The 20041-nt window shown below is 43.7% G+C and overlaps 1 protein-coding gene across 1 annotated transcript; it reads right to left on the minus strand.

Annotated features, from left to right (window-relative positions):
* Positions 1–550: 550 nt before the first annotated feature.
* On the minus strand, positions 551–19371 carry LOC125705301 (relaxin receptor 1-like). The gene is made up of 18 exons (XM_048971783.1): positions 18520–19371; positions 15562–15711; positions 12859–12942; positions 11893–11998; positions 11735–11806; positions 10730–10801; positions 10262–10333; positions 8004–8075; positions 7823–7891; positions 7406–7477; positions 7110–7181; positions 6645–6716; positions 6385–6456; positions 6065–6136; positions 5436–5665; positions 3897–4307; positions 1991–2209; positions 551–1303 (listed from the first exon to the last, which is right to left on the minus strand). Exons 1-18 carry the CDS (start codon positions 18560–18562, stop codon positions 963–965), a joined length of 2301 nt encoding a protein of 766 aa, XP_048827740.1. The 5' UTR covers positions 18563–19371; the 3' UTR covers positions 551–962.
* Between the last annotated feature and the right edge of the window lie 670 nt (positions 19372–20041).

Consider the following 20041-nt stretch of genomic DNA (forward strand, 5'->3'; position numbering starts at 1 on the left):
AGTAGGACCCTGCATTGTCCTAGTATCTCCCGTGAACTTTGTCCTACTTGCAGGAAGCTAAAGTACCACAGGGGGCGCTGTTTACTGTCCATCTCTCCTTCACCTTTCACACGTGAATACATACAGTGAAGAGGCAATCATTTGATTTAATTACGTTGTTTTTTAATATGCTTCTTACCTCATTTCCATAGACTTGATATCATTTGTAATTATTCTCTTTACACATAACATTTAAATCTTTTCCAGTTATAACAACAAATACAATTGTACATCTCTTTGTCACAAAACACAACTTTTTATAATAAGTTTTTCAGCCAAAAAACTGTAAATTCAGTATTTTCCCAAGTAAAGGCTGAAGGTTTTCTTAAAAAAGAAAAAAAATCGGAAAGATCAATATATGAAAATAATCTGCAAGAATGAAAAGGCATCTGATGCCTGTGATGACCTTAGGGCAGCAGTCTTCCCCAACCCAGTCCTCAGGGACCCACAGACAGTCCATGTTTTTGCTCCCTCCCAGCACCTGGAAGGGAGCAAAAATGCAGATTGTCTGTGGGCCCCCGAGGACTGGGCTCGGAAACGGTGTCTGAAGGTCATCACAGCAGACACTTGGTTTGGGGTCTAACGATCATCACAAGGACAGAAAAAAACGGATCAGGAGAAACTATTCTATTGTGGAGGAATCTGGGGAGAGACTGAAATGTCGCACAAAAAATGCACCTGTAAACATTTGAAAACACTTTAAAAAAATCAGGTGGTCAGAGTCGGACTATATGACTTTATGAACAGCACCAGTGGATTCTTCACAGATGTTTTTAGCATTTCCATCTCTACACGCCACCAAAAGAAAACGCCAACTCCTACACCCTAGCAATAACCCTTGGGACTGAATAGCTGAAACAATCTACCTGTTTTGTATGTACATCGTCTTTAGGAATGGTAGTTATGGACGAGAGTCATTTCCTTCACATGTCAGCTACACCCTCATGCCACTTGAACATATAGACACATGCTCCATTCCTGCTCTTTTCTGGAAGGTGTCGAGGTGCTTCAAAGCTGTCGGTGGGGTTGGCCAGATCCTCGGGAGGAGATGATTGGATCTGGACACCTGCCTGCAGGGGACACATCCCCATCCAGGTGGACGTTTGCTGAGGATGCCGGCTGAACAGAGCCCCCCGCTGTCTGTAGCTACGCCACACCTGAAGGATGGTCTCCTTGAACGGACGCGTGGTCAGCGTGTAGAGTATGGGGTTGAGGGCGCTGTTGATCGGCAAGATGAATATCACCACCCAGGAACTGATCGTACCTGTGGAGAGTTCAGCATCTTTGATATCTGTTCAGAAGTTACTCAGAATGAAAAACCTTTCCAATGCATATTAGTTTATTAAGTCGAAACAGGATCAGGATCAGAATAAGAATCAAGCACAAACATGCACGAGGAATGATTATTAAATCATTAATAAAGGACCCATCTGCAGCAGGAACAGCTCTGCCAGTCTGATACCCGTCTCTGCCAGTCCGATACCTGTCTCTGCCAATCCGATACCTGTCTCTGCCAATCCGATACCCGTCTCTGTCAGTCCGATACCCGTCTCTGCCAGTCCGATACCCGTCTCTGCCAGTCCGATACCCGTCTCTGCCAGTCCGACACCCGTCTCTGCCAGTCCGACACCCGTCCCTGCCAATCCGATACCTGTCTCTGCCAGTCCGACACCCGTCTCTGCCAGTCTGACACCTGTCCACGATCGCTGATCGCTCTTAATGCTGCACTTTCTCCTGATAGCACAGTTGTATTATTAGGTTTTTGCTTCGTTTCATAGATGGTGTGTAGCTCCTGCTCCAATACAGCTTTACACTTGGGCTTCCACTGGAAGCTCGGCCTAGCACAAGTTTTGCCTATTCAGCTCCTCAACGGCACGTCTGTTTGAAATGTGCGATTTGCCTCACTTGCACGTCGCTTTGCACAAAAGTGTTTGCAGTGTAAATCACTTACCTGGTATTTCTACCTGCATCAGAGACAGAATCTTAAGCACGAAGATGGGGATCCAGCAAAGGGAGTCGGTGATGACGATTGAGAAGAACCTCTTAGCGATGGCCACCTCCTTCTTCATGTGGTTACTGTACACTGTGGCCCGTGTTCCTGTTCTTTGTATGTTGTAGAACATGTTTCCGTAGGACAAGACAATGACAAGAAAGGCTAGCAGGTTCAGTCCTGTGGACAGTGAGACCAAAGCATGTTAGGTTTGCCGAATGAAGCATCAATCAGCAAGCTGCAACAACACACCAAACATTCAGCCATCTGTATCATATAGGGTTGATCTTTCTCCTAGCGTGTAGATGTAGCTCCTGCTAATGTGTCAGAAGAAGTAGATAAAATATGCAAAATGGTTAAAAAATTAGGGATGGCATTTGTCAAAATGTAGATGGAAAATAATCCATTAGAAGGGCCAAGCTTTGCCTTCAGGAGATCTTTTAAGTCCTGAAATATATTCAGTGGGACACTGGACCATTCCGGAAGAATAAAAGCCACCAGATCTTTCAGGGACAACGGGCATGTAAATGTTCTCCAAGCTTCTGAACATCCCTTAAAGGTTCAATGACGTTTAAATCTGGTGGTTAGTGAGGTGATGAAAAGCACTGAAACTTTACCTTGGCGTTAGTGAAACTACACAAATGTATCCAGTGTTTTTGGGAACATGTGAGGAGGCAGCGTTTGCCCCATAGGGTGCATCTGGTTCTGTAGAATGTCTCACTTTCTTTCTTTATTATACATGCAGAGCAATTATCGGGATCTAACGACTCCGGAGGGCTGCTGTCCAAAAGCAAACTGCATCCCCCACAGGGTTTAACACTTGCCAAAGTGCTGATTGCCAGGCTTCTTGCATAGCTGAAATATCCAGATATCTACCATTCAACCTAATACTCAATTCAATATTATTTGTATAGCACATTTTCACAGCATTGAATTATGTTAAAGCGCTTTATCCCCTCCCAAAGTCCCCAGTAAGCAAGCCAGCGGCGACAGTGGCAAGAAAAAACCCCCTAACCAGACCCAAAGGGGGAGTCCGTCCTCCAGGGGGCAGCAGAGGAAGCCCTAACCCTAACCAGGCCCAAAGGGGGAGTCCGTCCTCCAGGGGGCAGCAGAGGAAGCCTTAACCCTAACCAGACCCAAAGGGGGAGCCCATCCTCCAGGGGGCAGCAGAGGAAGCCCTAACCCTAACCAGACCCAAAGGGGGAGTCCGTCCTCCAGGGGGCAGCAGAGGAAGCCCTAACCCTAACCAGGCCCAAAGGGGGAGTCCGTCCTCCAGGGGGCAGCAGAGGAAGCCCTAACCCTAACCAGACCCAAATGGGGAGTCCGTCCTCCAGGGGGCAGCAGAGGAAGCCCTAACCCTAACCAGGCCCAAAGGGGGAGTCCGTCCTCCAGGGGGCAGCAGAGGAAGCCCTAACCCTAACCATACCCAAAGGGGGAGCCCATCCTCCAGGGGGCAGCAGAGGAAGCCCTAACCCTAACCAGACCCAAAGGGGGAGTCCGTCCTCCAGGGGGCAGCAGAGGAAGCCCTAACCCTAACCGGACCCAGAGGGGGAGCCCATCCTCCAGGGGGCAGCAGAGGAGGCCCTAACCCTAACCAGACCCAAAGGGGGAGTCCGTCCTCCAGGGGGCAGCAGAGGAAGCCCTAACCCTAACCAGACCCAAAGGGGGAGCCCATCCTCCAGGGGGCAGCAGAGGAAGCCCTAACCCTAACCAGGCCCAAAGGGGGAGTCCATCCTCCAGGGGGCAGCAGAGGAAGCCCTAACCCTAACCTGACCCAAAGGGGGAGCCCATCCTGCAGGGGGCAGCAGAGGAAGCCCTAACCCTCCGCTATTATGCTCACCTGCAGCCCCCCCACCACGGCACTCACCAAGGAAGATGGCAATGGAGTAGACCCGAGCCTCAGTGCTTTCTGGCTGCTCTGAATGCAGGGGAAAGCACACACCGTTAGTGCCGTAGAAGTTCCGGAAGAAGCGCTTGCCCACCAGCGGCGTGAAGGCGATGGCGAAGCCCAGGATCCAGATGAGGACGAGGATGCTCACCGTCCGCCCCCTGCCCGGGGCGAGGTAACGGAAAGGGTAGACGATGCAGACGTGCTTCTCCAGGGTCAGGTAGGTGAGGAGAAGGACAGAGACCTCGGTGGAAAGCATGGCCAGCGAGCCGACCACCTGGCACTGCAGACTGTCCATCCAGGCCTGGGCGTGCCGGTTGTACTCCCCCCGGAACTTAATATCGTATGCACCAATCACGAAGAGGTACACGCCCATCAAGCCATCAGCACCTAGACGGCAAAGCGGACGCGTTCGCAGGATGGCCAACTCTGCCATAGTCTCTCTGTATCAAAACATTACATGGGATTTGCAACAAAAATTCACTATATCTGCCTCTTATGCCTGATTTTGTAAACCAGCATCTTCTTAATTTATTTCTGTCACTCAAATAAAATCTTATAGCCCAGATGTTCTGAAATTGTAGGTTTATCTGGGCCCAGTCGATAATGCACTTTATGCATCAGTATGGTTAATATAAAAAGGCTTGACGTGGTTTGAACTACAAAAATACAATGCAGAACCACCAACCTTCCATCCGTCCGTCTATCCATCCATTTTCCAACCCACTTATCCTACTGGGTTGTGGGGGGGTCCGGAGCCTAACCCGGAAGCAATGGGCATGAGGCAGGGAACAACCCAGTATGGGGGGCCCGCCCATCGCAGGGCACACTCACACACCATTCACTCACACATGCACACCTACGGGCAACTTAGTAACTCCAATTAGCCTCAGCATGTTTTTGGACTGTGGGGGGGGAAACCGGAGTACCCGGAGGAAACCCCACAATGACATGGGGAGAACATGCAAACTCCACACACATGTGACCCAGGGAGAGACTCGAACCCAGGGCCCAGAGGCGTGAGAGAACAGTGCTAACCACTGCACCACCATGCTGCCCCCCCACCAAACTTTGCACACACATAACTCGTCTTCATGTTGAGTTCCCATTGTTGCTATACAGGCTGATGTCTCTATAGAAAGTTATTAATTCGTTCAAGTTCCAGACCTCTGACTTTGAACAAATATCATATCAAAAAGCTTGAGAACCCTGATACAGACCATTGATGATGCAAATAAATGTTATATTTGGAATCAGGAGCATCAGGAATCTTGTCCGGGATATTTTTATATTTGAGCAGCTTAGAATAAAGCATTTATATTATGTTTTGATTTTCTCACATTTGTATATTTCCTTGAATTTTGCATACAATTCTATAAGAGTCTATGTGCAACCAGAAGAACACAATATTGATGAATATAAATGTTATGTGCGTGACCAGATAAAATACTTCATTTTTAGAAAATACGGCAATAAACAAACCAATGAATAAACAAGCCGATGAGCAGGACTACTTACAGCAAAGGGATATGATACAGAGAGCATGTAGCTTATTCTCGGATCGTATGTACGATCGCATGCAGATGACGAAGACGTTTCCGAAGCAGGTGACGCAAGACACGACCCAGACAAACACCCGCAGCACGATGTTGGCCAGCAGGTCTTCGAAGGAGGAGATGCCGTCCGTGTTGGGCTTGCAGCTTCGCACGTGAGCAGCGTAACCACAGTACTGGAACTTCTTAAAGTATCTGAACCGGGGCGGGGGGAGGCAGAGTTTGAGTTTGACTGTTTAAGACTAGACACTTAAATTTCCTCAGGCTATACAGCGCTCAGTGCCTTAAGCAAAGCACAGTACAGCCCCCGGTAATCACAAAATCCACCGGCTTTTAATAATTAAAACCCTAATCAAATATGGAGCCTGATATATTAGCATATTTGATTTATAATTATGCAAAAAGCTTTTAGCAGACAAATTTTAGAAAATAGGTTGTAGAAAAAAAAGATAAAATCAAACATTTATAAGCAGATTTCGGTTAAATTTAATTATTAGTACATTACGATGATATACTGTAGTACTTTATATCTCTTTTTGCATTAATTATATAATTCTGTCACCAAAAGAAGCCAAATATTAAAGAAATGCTCACATGTGAGTCAGACTTTTCAGAGGTTCAAACATCCTTCTCTGTATGTTCCCAATCTCTATTCCTTCTATGCTCCTAGGAATCACGGCGGTACATTTTATTCTGGACTCAATCCCATTAAAGTCAGAAACATCGATTTCAATCACTTATTCATCTGTACAGGAGTTTGACATAAAACTGCCAATATAAAAAGACATCAGTTTACAAAGGAATTTCTGACCAATCAATAAGGGAACATTCACATTTTTTAAAGTTGTTAATTTGATATTTTACTTTATGATCCACCGACCGTTAAAAGATAAGAACAGAAAAGCATGACTTACAGAGATTTCAGCTGCTTCAGGTTAGCAAAGTGGTCCAGTTGTAACTCGACAATGGGGTTGTATGAAATGTTTCTAAACAATATAAGCGCAAAAACTAACCAACAGTTGTAACTCTGCAGGCCATATAAGGGCGTAGTTAGCTAACAGGCATTGGGGGGCAGAGCTACATTTTGAAATCCAATATCTTTGAAATGCACCAGCCTAACAACTGAATTCAATCATTTAGAACTTCATAGAAACATGTTTCTGGAGAGACTTACAGTTGGAGAAGATCAGTGAGACTGACAAACTGCCTTCTAGGGATATTTTCAATTCCGTTGCTGGACAAATCTCTGAGAAAATATGGGAGACAATAAGAATCTCTCTCAAACAACAACCATATCAACATCCCTTTTAAAGAACACAATAGTGTTACATTACCAGCTCTGATTAATCATGTACATGTATAATTGCATTGTATTTATCAGATGGTTTTATCTAAAGCAATGAATATTTCTTGAGAAAGTAGGTCAGATGGTCCCTGGAGCTATTGGGGGTTAAGGGTCTTACTCAAGGGCTCAATGGTGAAATCACTCTGTCGACTCTGGGATTTAAGCTGGCAACCTTCTGACGACAGGCATAGTATGCTAACCCTCCGCGTCTCACACCAGCCCCTGCAGAACCATACTTGTGATTGTAGTAAATACAACAATGGATATAAAGGCACCAAGGAAATGACGACTCACAGTTCCCCAAGCTTCTGCAGTGGTAGGAAGGCTCCTTCGTCTAAATGGGTGATTCTGTTACGTTGCAGGACGCTATGAAACACATATGTCGTCATTTATGAACTGTTCAGCTATCAATCTCAACATTTTATTTTATGGATAGATAATTGACTTAAGCTCAAACCCTCATTACTGTTGTCTGAATGAAACTAATTACTTATAGATTTTCCCAGGCTGATTATTTGTTCCGTTAACATGAGAATAGAGCGAGTCCGTTTTTGTTCGGATCACACTCAAAGTGAGAAGCGCAGACTTACAGCACGGTCAGCATGTGGCAGGAGCGGAGTGACACGTTCCCAACGCTCTCTATACGATTACCTTCCAAATCACTGAAATGCAGAGATTTCATGTGAATTCACATGCCTTGAAATCATAGGATGGGCTTTGCAATCATTTACGTAGCTACCTTCTAATGACGGACAAAATGAAGCTTCATGAACCATTTGCTGTATTTTTGACTACACTAAATGGTGCATTTTGTTCATATTAAGGGCACAGAGCATGCCCAAAAGTAAACCGAGAGCACCATCTAGTGGAGTCAAGAAATACTACATATGGTTCAAGAAGCTTCATTTTTTTCCATCACTACAACTTTCATTGATGTCATGTTGCGTCTGTCCTCTTATACTAGGATAAGGTTCAGGTGTGCAGTAATTTTCAAAAATTTAACTTACAGCCAGTTCAGTCTGGGCATCCCCTGACAGATGTCATCCAGATGTACTAGGGCATTATTCAGCAACACCCTAAAAACACACGAAAAATCTCAAAAAGCAGAACTCATTCACCCCTACTGTTTGTAAACCCGATTTATTATTGAATAATGTATTGCTTCATAAAAACACTGGCAAAACTTACAAAAGGACCAGGGAGTTTAATCCTGCGAAGGCCATGGGTGAAATCTGACTGATTTCGTTGTTTTCCAGTATCCTGTAATGTCAAACACAATGATGAATGACATCACATGGGTGAATTACTGGCTATTCAGTAATAAAAGCCCCGGTTTTTGGCATGAATTTCAGTGCTGCCTCACCAGAGGAGTCCTTTATCAAAGTAATCAGTAATCATTTTCTCATTAATACTCAGGCAGCCCGTTGGACACAAACCAACAATCACGTCAATGTTTACATCTGGGAATATTCATCATGTGGCGGATGCATACTTAAAATGCACACATGTTCTGATGAACACAAAATGGCTCTGAGATCCCTGCAACCCTGAAACTGGGACAGAAATACCCAAATAGGTATTGTGTCTTTAGTTATTTTAGCATTGCAAAGAACACTCCGTGGTGAAATGTAAAGTATGAACTAGCAGCAAGGCTGCATGAACCAAAGAGGGGCACTGACAATATGGTTGTTGGTAAGACTATCAGTGTACTTATGACCAGACACAGAGCATATTTGTGCAAGACAAACGTTAATCAAAGAATCAGACTGAATTTACACATTTCATGTTTTCTGAAAAGAGATTTCTTGAGAACAGCCACAGTTGTACATGAAAAACTAGCTATTTCTGTCCTTAAGAAACTTTCGCTGACCTTGCAAATAAAAAAAAAACATTTATCTTTTGTATATGTGGTTTTTCAGTGACACAAAAAACACTGGACTTCTCTGACAGCCGTTTTTTACCAAACACAATGTTTGTCATATGACCATTTAGAACAAAACTGTCATTTATTTCTTGAATCCACTGGACAATGATGCCTACAAAGACAACTTGAGGATAACTGGTATGATGAAGTAATTGATTTTCTCTAAGGTTCCTTAAATAGCTACACGTGAAGCTGTTGTCCTTAAATGAAAGTGGAAAAAAACCCAGTTTCCTAAATTCTGAGGCCCTTCGATCATTGGCTAATTCATAAAAAGAGCCTTCTTACCACACGTCTTGGTCATAGTCAGACTTAGACAATTCATGAGCCTTGCACTCTGAAAATCTACAATGAAATCCCATAATGCATCACAATCGATGCTAGACAATTCGAAACTGAAGACTGTGCAGCAGCTCAGTAACTTCAAAGAAGGCAGCAACGTGAAAGACAGCTATGGGGAAAGTCTGCAGCTCACAGCTTAAGGGAATCAGAGAGAGAGCAGAGCAGATCCTGAACTCTGGCATGCAGGTGTCTCCCATGGCAGAGGGCCAGGACAGCCCTACGGTGACTCCTTACTGAAGCAACTCCGGCAGCCGTCAATAGCAGCGAAGTGAAGAAGCTTCATTTTGCAAATCGTTGTTGCCCTTCATCTCACTGAATCTCCTCAACCACAACTCCAGTGACATGGAGTAAAGGAACTGTGATGAAATGGTGGTCCAACGGTCTCATGACAGCTGCGGTTCACAGCTACAGTGCCCTGGAACAAGCGGGCACCAATAAGCTATCACTCATGGTTTAAGACACCTGAAGGAGACTCACAGAGAGGCACATGGTGTTTGGTTTGGATTCCCTCACACTAGCAGCCCGGTGAGTGACAAGTGAGCTAACACTGGCTGAACGCGTCCTGATCCAGAAGAACGGAGCACAGGATCTTAAATTAGCTCCGGCAGTAAGATGCCTCTCGCAAGTTGCTAATGAAAACCTGTAAATACACCGGTGCAGTAGCCAGACATAAACGACAGAGTAATAAAAATCGACAAGTCAAATAAGTCAGCCGGGGTGAGCATCAAAGCAAATCTGCATTTGCAGCGGCTTTCAGACCGAAGGCGACATGCGCTGCAGGGTTTGCGCATCCATTCGGAAATAAAAATAGCATTTGCACTCAATGTGTTGCTGTGATTTTGCTGTTGGCCCGGCTCATACAGCCCTGGGAACTCAGACACGAGAGATTGAAGTTTCCTTTCCATTTCGATTCCTCTGCCCGGTTCAGTGCCTTTTTTCGCGTGACAATGTGTCACACTGCGCGACGGTCAAAGCTCAACCTCTTGAGGTCTCCTCCTGGGATGCTCTTTCAGCCGTCCTGAAGGAGTTTAGGTCAGGCGTCCAGGTAACGTGATGTGACACAATCACTCTCCTTTGTAGGCGGCTTGTTCCTTATTCGCTATCTCCCATACGTTTAATAACTATAAACAAAACAATCAATGAGATTAGCAAATATCCACAAGAAATGCTTTGGAGAACTTACAGCCATTCCAACTTGTGAAGGTCCCTGAAAGTGCCTGGCTTGAGAGTAGATATTTTATTGTAACTCAAATACCTGAAGGAAAAGAAAAAGGAATGGATCAAAAATAAAGATTCTTTGAACCAAGAATCAGGATAAGCTAAAAACAAATATCAAGGAAGCTACAGGACGCACTTAACTAATATTCAAGGAGCTCTGGTCTTAGGAGGTGTGTGGTCACCTTGGTAGTGGGCAGTTAAAGCGGCATCACTGAATCATGGGTGTAATTGAAACTGCACATCCAAATGAAAAGAAATCGCTTCCAAGATCTGATACATAAATGGTCTTTTCAATGCCTATCATAATTACGAACTTCAAAATGCATAAACTAGTCAGCCTGTTCTGAGGAGATACTTATCAATTTCAGTTCAACTAAATTCGTTTTATAATGGCTATATTTGCAAGGAGGTAGAATAATGAATGAAGACTCACAGTCTTGTTAGATAATAAAGTCCTCTGAACGCGTCTGGGTGCACGGCTCGAATTCTGTTGTGCTGCAGGTATCTGTATATATGAATGATAACAATATTTCAGCAATATATGTCTGTTTTAGGCAGCTACAATCAAATTCATTTACGTTCACTATGTGTGAAAATCATTCATGATAAAAGCTGCATTTGTCTCCATCAGGCAAACATAAACCTGGTATACAATAAACATTAAGGTTCATGACATTAATCCGACCCCAACAAGCAACCTGAAACATTCCCTAAAAACCATGAAACTAAAAGCCTAAAGATGTGACCCAAAGACATAGTTAAAACAACCTGGAAGAAAATGTAATGAATTTACGGTGTAAAACAAGCTGGTTAGTGCCTTCATATTATTATCTCTAGATTTCCATAGAGAGTCATTATTATTTTATTTACTTGATAATCCCTCCATCCATTCATTTTCCAAACCACTTATCCTACTGGGTCGCGAGCCTAACCCAGAAGCAATGGGCACGAGGCAGGAAACAACCCAGGATGGGGGGCCAGCCCATCGCAGGGCACACTCACACACCATCCACACCTATGGGCAATTTAGCAACTCCAATTAGCCTCAGCATGTTTTGGACTGTGGGGGGAAACCGGAGTACCCGGAGGAAACCCCACGACGACATGGGGAGAACATGCAAACTCCGCACACATGTGACCCAGGCGGAGACTCGAACCCGGGTCCCAGAGGTGTGAGGCAACAGTGCTAACCACTGCACCACCATGCCGCCCCTATTTAAAATAAAGCAACTCATATCTCATACTTTATACCAGGAATTGTCGACCTGTATGTCCCTGGATAAACGTGTCTATGGAAAGTGTGTTGAGTATGGGGTAAACCTACATATACTTTATATACACGATAAAAACTGCATTTTGATCAAAATATCCATCAGAATTCATCATGATCACGACCCCAATACTGCACAAATATATCGGCTCTTTTTTAGGGACTTACAGTTTCTGGAGGTTCAGATATTTTAAGAATATGTCAGCATTCAGCTTCCTCAGTCTGTTGCGCTGAAGGGACCTGAGGACAAGACAGGGCATTATAGTCAGTGCCGTGCCTGTTTAAAGCGCCATCGCCGGAACGCGGCAGGGCAGAGTGAGACTCACAGCATGGTGATGTTCACCGATGCTGATGGGATGGAGAGCAGACGGGCGTCATCGCAGTCCAGTTCCAGGTCTCTGCAGAGACAGGGGCTTGGAACAGCCCCCAGCACTTGGAGACACGGACGAAGGATTTAGACCAAACCAGGCCTATTTTTACTAGCCCATATGATTATGAAAATAAATTAACAATAAAATGTTCAAGTCCCATGAATAATTGCAAATACAATTGCTACTTACAAACTGTCACACAAAGATGAGATTTCTCAGCAAAAGATCATTTTGCTCAGAATGTAGGACATGCAAATAATCATTAAAAATGAGCCTTATTAACAACAACACAGGAACAAACATGGCAAACAGCAGCAAACACAGTGCAACAACAGCTACAGACACACAATGACCAACTGGGGAACAGAGTAAGGCAGTAAGACGCATATAATCAGAGATTAGGGCTGGGAACACCAAGACACAGGTGAGGGTCACAACCATGAAGGACTCAAACACTAGGAGAGGGGCGACTAGCGACACCTGCTGACCAGGCAGGGACTAACGCGGACATATGCTGATAGAGTACAATGAACAAGCTGACAGTGCAACAGATCTACAGAAGAACCCAATCCACCTCATCAGGACATTTACTTTGCTCTCCATGGCTTGATTTCAGTTATTTCCTACACAGAAGGTTCTCAGATCTGTCCTTGTGAGACCTGTGTTTGTATTTTTTTCCGATTTTACTTAATTATTTAAACGATCAACTCACACACCCATCCATTTTCCACCCACTGAGCCCGCACACGGTTAGTTCTTGGGGAACTAAGATAAAAGATTGTACTAATCTAATCTATTAAAGTACTGAAGTTAGCAAAACCTACATAGTCGCCAGTCTGCAGGGTCAGCTCGTCTGTGGAATTTTGTTCACATGCTGTGTGTTACGTGGAGCTAGTCGCAAAAATTTGCAACCATACTTACAGCATTTGATTGACTTGTTACCGGACCTGTTACTAAGGTTTCCAAAATATTTGTCGAATAGATGGGGCCATCCATTGTTATCACCTAAAAAAGTAAATTGTAAATTGAATTCTTATTCATATTACATGCAATATGAAGTACACGCATATATCAAAATAGTATATAGCTACATCTTGCCATGAAAGAACACTAATAATACAACTGAACTGTTTTTCAAGAAGAGTTTAAGATGAAAATTCACCCACACTTGCTCAATAAGGACTTTTGTCCAGGCGCTGCAGTATAAGCACCTGCTGCATTGCGTTTGTACTCATATCGGTTTAATGTTCATCGATATAAGGCCCAATATGCAAGACATTTTCCGCAATAAGAGCTTATTAAGTGGAGCGAATTGCATTCGGTTGGCAGGCGGCAGATTTGTATCCCAGGCGGAGATCAGCACAAAATAGGCTATATTAATTAATTCATTCATTCATTAATTCATTCATTAAAGACGGAATATATATATGCAGCATAAAACGAAGGTGTAGTTAGCTATTAAGATTATGCAATTGGCTACTTATTCCCATAATATGCATATGCTTGGCAAATTGTTTCCATGTTTTAAAATATAATTTCAGAGGGTCATTCAATCCAAGCATCCTGTCACCTTCACAGATGGGAGAATATGCACCCCCCACCCCCCACATATACACACAGCCCATCTACCTTTATTCTATATGATTTCTGTTCTAACATTTTTTAAATTGTTGGTTCTTCAAATGGCAACTTCACTTCTCCTCCATCCATCCATCCATCCATCCATCCATCCATCCAAACGTTTATCCTGGTCAGGACTGGGAGTGCTAAGTCAGACAGATTAGCAGACTAGGCATGGATACACCCCAGTTCATATATAAGAACATAAGAAATTTACAAACGAGAGGAGGCCATTCGGCCCATCAAGCTCGTTTGGGGAGAACTTATAACTAATAGCTCAGAGTTGTTAGAATCTTATCTAGCTGTGATTTAAAGGAACCCAGGGTTTTAGCTTGCGCTACACTAGCAGGAAGACTATTCCACACTCTAACTACACGCTGTGTAAAGAAGTGTGTTCTCAAAATCAGTAAATAGGTAATTGAATATGAGCGTTATATTTTTGTGTTTTCCTCCAGTCTCCAACCTGCGCCGTGTTTTCCGGGCCTGCCTTGGTAGCCCTCCAGACCATATTATTTAAAACCAAGCGATGATGGAAGCCAGATGAAGGCACAGAGCTCCAGATGGGCAAAAACATGGCATTTCATCAGAAATTGGTGATTAGCATTAAATATTTAGACTCTGAAAGGCCCTCCAGCGATGCCCCCAACACTGGTGACCATCGCTGCATCGTAATTCCTTTATGTCGTCCCTCCTGACCGAGACAGCGGGGGACCAGAGCGATCAGACCCGCGGTGCATCAACACCGGGCTTCACAGTCAAAGTGCAACACCTGGGCCAGTGCGGTTGACATTTATGTGTTTTTTTTTTTTCAGGGATCAGAGCTGCTTGTGAAGAACAGCAAATTTTTGGAGAAATCTGCCAATAAATTATCACCTTCTCTCATCTCATTCAACTTACTTCAGATGCAAATGTCTCCTTAGCCGCCGGGATTAGCATTTACGCCATTCCCACTGATTATCTTTGTACGTGTCCATGCCTGGCGGATTTTAAGCAGCCTTCATCATTTCGTATCTCCATGACATTTTGACGTGCACTTTTACGGACACCTGACACGAATCACGTTTGCCTGCTGCGTTTGTGAACATCCAGTTGCACTCGGCACTAAGATGGAGTCTCACTCATTAATCCGACAGCTCCCTATCTATGACTTACAAAGCATTTAGCCCTATTAATATCAGCACAACAGGAAGCGTTTGATAGATGGGGACTTTGATGAGCGTTGGAAGGCACTGCGTCAAATTCCTTTCTCTGCTTCCCTTATGGATCGCTTGCCTTTGTGGTAATTATGCAAATTATGACATTTCTATTACAATAATGATTTTTTAATTGACATCATGCCACTAATGAGTCCTGCGCTCAGGTTCCACCTGTCAAATCACAGCAATTAAGTCATTTTCATGTTACTGACATCAGTTTGCTTTGTAGGAAATCTGATCAGAACCTGAATGTCACTGTGGGGGGTCAGTGCAACACATTTCTGTGGGGGACATGTCTGTTCTTACCCCAGACCCCAAAAAGTCCCGGGTTAAATGTAGAGGTGGGTGTCCTAAAGCGTAACGTTATGTAATGGATGTAGTCGTTCATTTCATGCTGAGCTTTACATTTTATTTATTTAGCCGACTTTTATCGAACATGCATTTTTTATAAAGAAGGCTAATGCAGCAACTGAGGTTAAGGGCCTTGCCTTCCCTGAGATTGGAACTAGCAACCCTCAGATCACAGGTACACGCCCTGATCTACACCTGTATAACCTTCTATAGACCAGTTTTTGAGTATTTTGCATCCTCCCATGCTGATACCCGATTTTCCTTCCGTTCATCTCTGTTACCTTGTTTAACCTGCCCGCACCCCTCTTGTTTAACCCCGCCCCCTAGCATTTTCCCGCAGTTTTTTTGAGCAGAGAGCACCATCTAGTGGGGTAAGAAAATACAGCGAATGGTTCATGAAGCGTCATTTTGTCCATCGACAGTATGATGGATCATGGGGGATCAGCGGGCGTCTCACCACAGTCGTCTTCATCGGCTTGATTGCCGCAGTCGTCCTCCCCGTTGCAGTGCAACAGTTGAGGGAGGCATGTGGATAAGTTCCCACATGGGAAATATCCGAGCTGGCACTCAGACTTGTCTTCAGAGCTGTTATATGTGGCTGATGCGACTGGAAAACAGGGTGGCAAACTAAGCAGGATCTACAGTGTCAACAGGAAAGTTATGCTGAAATACTAAACTAAAGAATTTTCACCCTCTTAGTTACGAAGGATGTGTTTTTGGGGACTTTAATTAAAATCAGCCCAGTACCTCCATTCTTATTCAAATCATATTAATTTAACTCTGGCTTCTGTAACATTTATTCAATGACATCCCAACTCAAATTTCTTTTCCATTTCAAATGGAAATGTAATGGAGGGTTAAGAGAGAAATGCCAAGTTATAAGGAAGTTTAATAAAGATTGACCATGTGACTGAGACTCCTGCCCTGACGCACAGCTGGGTCACAGGATGTTTAATGCATGTACCTTAGAATACGATTCCAATCTTTCTTAAGGGAAAGCCTTTGTGATAGCAAATCACAGTACTGCAAGCTCCTCTTTAAGAGCAGCAATCAGGGCAAATACAATATGAACGAAGTCTGGACTCACCTGACAAAAGTCATTTGTTCTGCAATAAGATAATGACCCTCAGCGCACCTTGAGAATATGTAAGTACTTTGTTATGCTGCGAGCAAGCAAAGAGATTGAGTGCAGTGACAGACAACGTGGCCCCACAATCCCCCAAACTGAGCCCTAGTGAGCTGCTCCGGGATGAGTTGGATCAAAGAGTAACAGCAAGGTGGCCAACTAGTGCCCAGAACGTGTGGAAACTCCTTCCGGCCTGTTAGAGAACCGTTTCAGGTGGCTACATCTGGAAGCTGGCTGAAGGACTGCCGAGAATCGGCAATGATGTCATCGAAACAAAAGGGGAGCTAATTGAAGAGTTTGAAACTGGAGAAAATTTTGAGATGCTGAACACACTTTTTGGTTGTTGCAATATTTGATATGTGTCACTTTGTGGCCAGGAGCCATTTTCATCTATGACGTGAAGAATATAACTAAGATAAATAGAAATGTATTAAAAGCAGGCGTGTCCAGACTTTTGGACTGGTACTGTCATATTTAGCTGATACTAAGGACTCTCTTTCAAGCCCTATATAAAGCACTAACGTGTATTAATAATTGCCTTGAATCACAGCTGGAGAGAGAGTCAAACCCCTGCTTTAATGCTCTTCTCCAGGTGCAGACAATGAAAGCGAGCAACTGGTCTCTTAACGTAATGACATGAAAAACGGATTCGTAAGAAACGCCTACATTTTACACTGATATAAAATAGGATTAATCTCAAAGATTCTGTTGCCAGTGTATTAGAAATGTTTCACTATTGAGTGACACCAGCTTGTTCAGCGCTGGTGTAAGACGACCGCAGTGATGACAGCGATGAAAATCTGATAGCCCACCGACTGCCAGCACAGCGGGTCAGTGCCACTGGCGGATGGCTCTGGCAATAGTACCCCCCCCCCCCAATGACGCTCCCCACTCCCCCCCACCTCTCACTAATTCATGCTTCCCAACTGAACCCAATCTGTAACGTGGTTCAGAGTTGGATTAACAGATCCCCAGCCAAGTAAAGCAGAAGTACTATACTCTCAAATAAAAGGGTAAACATTTGTACCTTTGTTCGTCGTCGGGGCTGTACCCTCAGGGTCTGCCAGTTGTACCCTAGCTGTAGGTAAATGTGCCTTTTAAGGTACAGATATGGACCATTGATGGTGCATTAATGCTGTAAGTCCATTTCTGTGCCTTTAATGATACAATTTACCCTACAATACAATACAGCCCTTTTTCTGAGAGCATACTGACTCTGCTCTATACTGCAGATGGGTTCTTACTGGGACTAGCAGTTCATTTCCGCTGGCTTTCACTGGCGTGAATTAGTCTGGCATGAAGGTAGCAGAAGCAGCCATTACCATAAAAGGAAAGTAAACCTACCGTATCTGAGAAGATCCGGCAGACCAGTTCAACTACCTAAAAATGTCCGGAAACCAGTATCCTTTTTTTTAACCAGTATTTACATTGGTGCATGAGTAACTTTAAAGGGCTTCAAACACCAGTATGAAAACTATACACATATACAACCAGTCAATGGAAAATTCAGATAGCAGAGTAACGTTACAATATTTACCATAAGACGCGTTATGAAGTGTTAAGTTAGTTTACAGACGCAAGTTAAATGTAGTACTTGTACTGTACACACGACACTAATGACAGAACCAATATATCATACATTTTAACTCTAGGGGAGCCCCCCCAGTTTTTCGACGAAACTATACCAGTAGCTTATGAATAATGACCAATATATGAGATTAATTCGTATCAGCTGAGACACTGTGGTACTATTTGCTATTTCCAGCTGGGTTTAAAACGGATCATTGATATTAATTAGAAAACGATAACGAGTCAGACTCCTTAATTCATAAAATATGACTATATTTTGCACTGTGAAGTCTTAAATGCGTGGCATTTTAACTGAAATGTACACATACTCATTAATTATTAAAACGTCATTCAAAACGCAACTTACTTTCCAGGTGCAAATTCCAGTGAGTAGCAATAAAATAAAGCTATGGATCTGAATTTCTGTGAATCGGTCTGCATTACCCGGCAGTAAATGCACAGCCAGGACTGTCGTACTACAACGGCTAAATCAAACTAACAGACAAATTCATCAGCCTTAAAACCCTCGTTAAAAATAAAACCGCTGGAATTTCAACAAGCGCTGCAAAGGATTTGCACATAATAAAGTTAAATGATTTTCAGCTGGAAAACTGCGAGACGGCTTTAGTCCAAGCGCATGTTGAGTACAAATGAGTGGTTAGCGGGATATTTTCCGACTTGGATCAATGCAGGATGAGGTCTTTAATCCAACGCCCTCACCTGTAATCCCAAACAGAATAACTCCTACAAAGGCAGCTTTCATCGTGCCCCGGACCTGCAATGGAAAGTGCTGCTCATGGGCGGTGGTGCTGAAGCTCCTGGTGAAGCTCCTGCAGCCCGCGATCTGCTCCAGGTCGCCGCTGCTCGCCACTAAAGGGGCTAAAGTAAGAAAGTGGACGTGGACACCTGCGGGTCTCTGCAGCCCGATGCGGGGATCCTCAGCGAGAAAGCCGGGGCTGCGATGAAGGTTTTCTCCACCACAGCAAAGTATCTTATTGTATCTCGAAAAGCGAAAGAAATAAGTGGGAAAACGCCGGATTTTATGGGCAGAGAAATCGGGGCGTCTGAGATCATTAGCCGGCTGTCACGCACATGGCATGTAAGAGCCCCCAGTGCATATTAACCAGTGTCGCTTCACACTCCCCCCACCAAAGAAAAAGGAAACAACTTTAAATGATACGAAACCAATATTATTAAGAGGGAGACCATACGCGTAGCACTTAGAGGTTTCCCGGAAAGATTTATTTTCTATAGTAAGGCGCTTGATCTGAATACATCCAAATGAAAAACGCCCCCTGTAAGTGGAAACAAAGAAAAGAGGCCCCTGGATCAAAGTGTCCGGCAAACAACAATATAATAAGACTATATATTAATGTGTAGCTCTTGAGAAATACTTACCGTGCTTCAGAGACGGGAATATTACTCTGGGCTTTGGTTAGCGCAGCGCCCGTCATCCGGCTTCGCTTTGGGTGGAATCTGATAAATTGGTCCATAAAGATAATTGAATAGTTATGCGAGGTTTAGTCTGAAGCTGCGCCATGATAAGCGGAGAATGACAGACCCGAAATGACACGCAGTGACCCACGGTCCACTTCCAAAACACTCACGTACCATCAGAAATATACTGCATTTTTTAATTTGTTGGACATTTCAGCTCCGTGTCACAGGAAAAAAATGTCAGACGTGACAAATGACTGACCAGAGCTTATTGTCTTTGGCTAAAACACACCAGCAATATTATCACTAATGAATCAAAACACCATTTCATCTCTGCTTGGACATTCGGGCTATTTCTGCTTTCCGATCAGCCCGGCTATCGGTTTCACGGCAGCGTATACAGTACATATGGTATGTTATTTGTATTGCATTTAATGTATAACAACATAGAGATATATCCCATAATTATGCACATTTACAAAACGGTGTTTTCTGAAGCATATGTGTAAAAACCGTGTCGGAGTGTTACAGCATGGATGGATGGCGTTTCACCGCCCTCAGTAGCTGCAAGGGCTTCAGCTTTTAGGATTCCCTTGTGAAGACATTATTATCTTTCCGGGTTCCAGATTGAAAACAAGCCGATTTTGAAAGCAATGCTTTGATTGAAGTAGGAATAACGATTAGACCAAACGGAAACATAATTACTTTATGTCAGATCTAGCAGAGATACATTTTCTACAGATAAATCAAACGATTTCCTTTATGATTCTAAGATTTGATTTAGACTTGATTACTTTGAAAGGCC

Source organism: Brienomyrus brachyistius, chromosome 12 (genome assembly GCF_023856365.1).
Source record: "Brienomyrus brachyistius isolate T26 chromosome 12, BBRACH_0.4, whole genome shotgun sequence".
Taxonomy (NCBI): Eukaryota; Metazoa; Chordata; class Actinopteri; order Osteoglossiformes; family Mormyridae; genus Brienomyrus; species Brienomyrus brachyistius.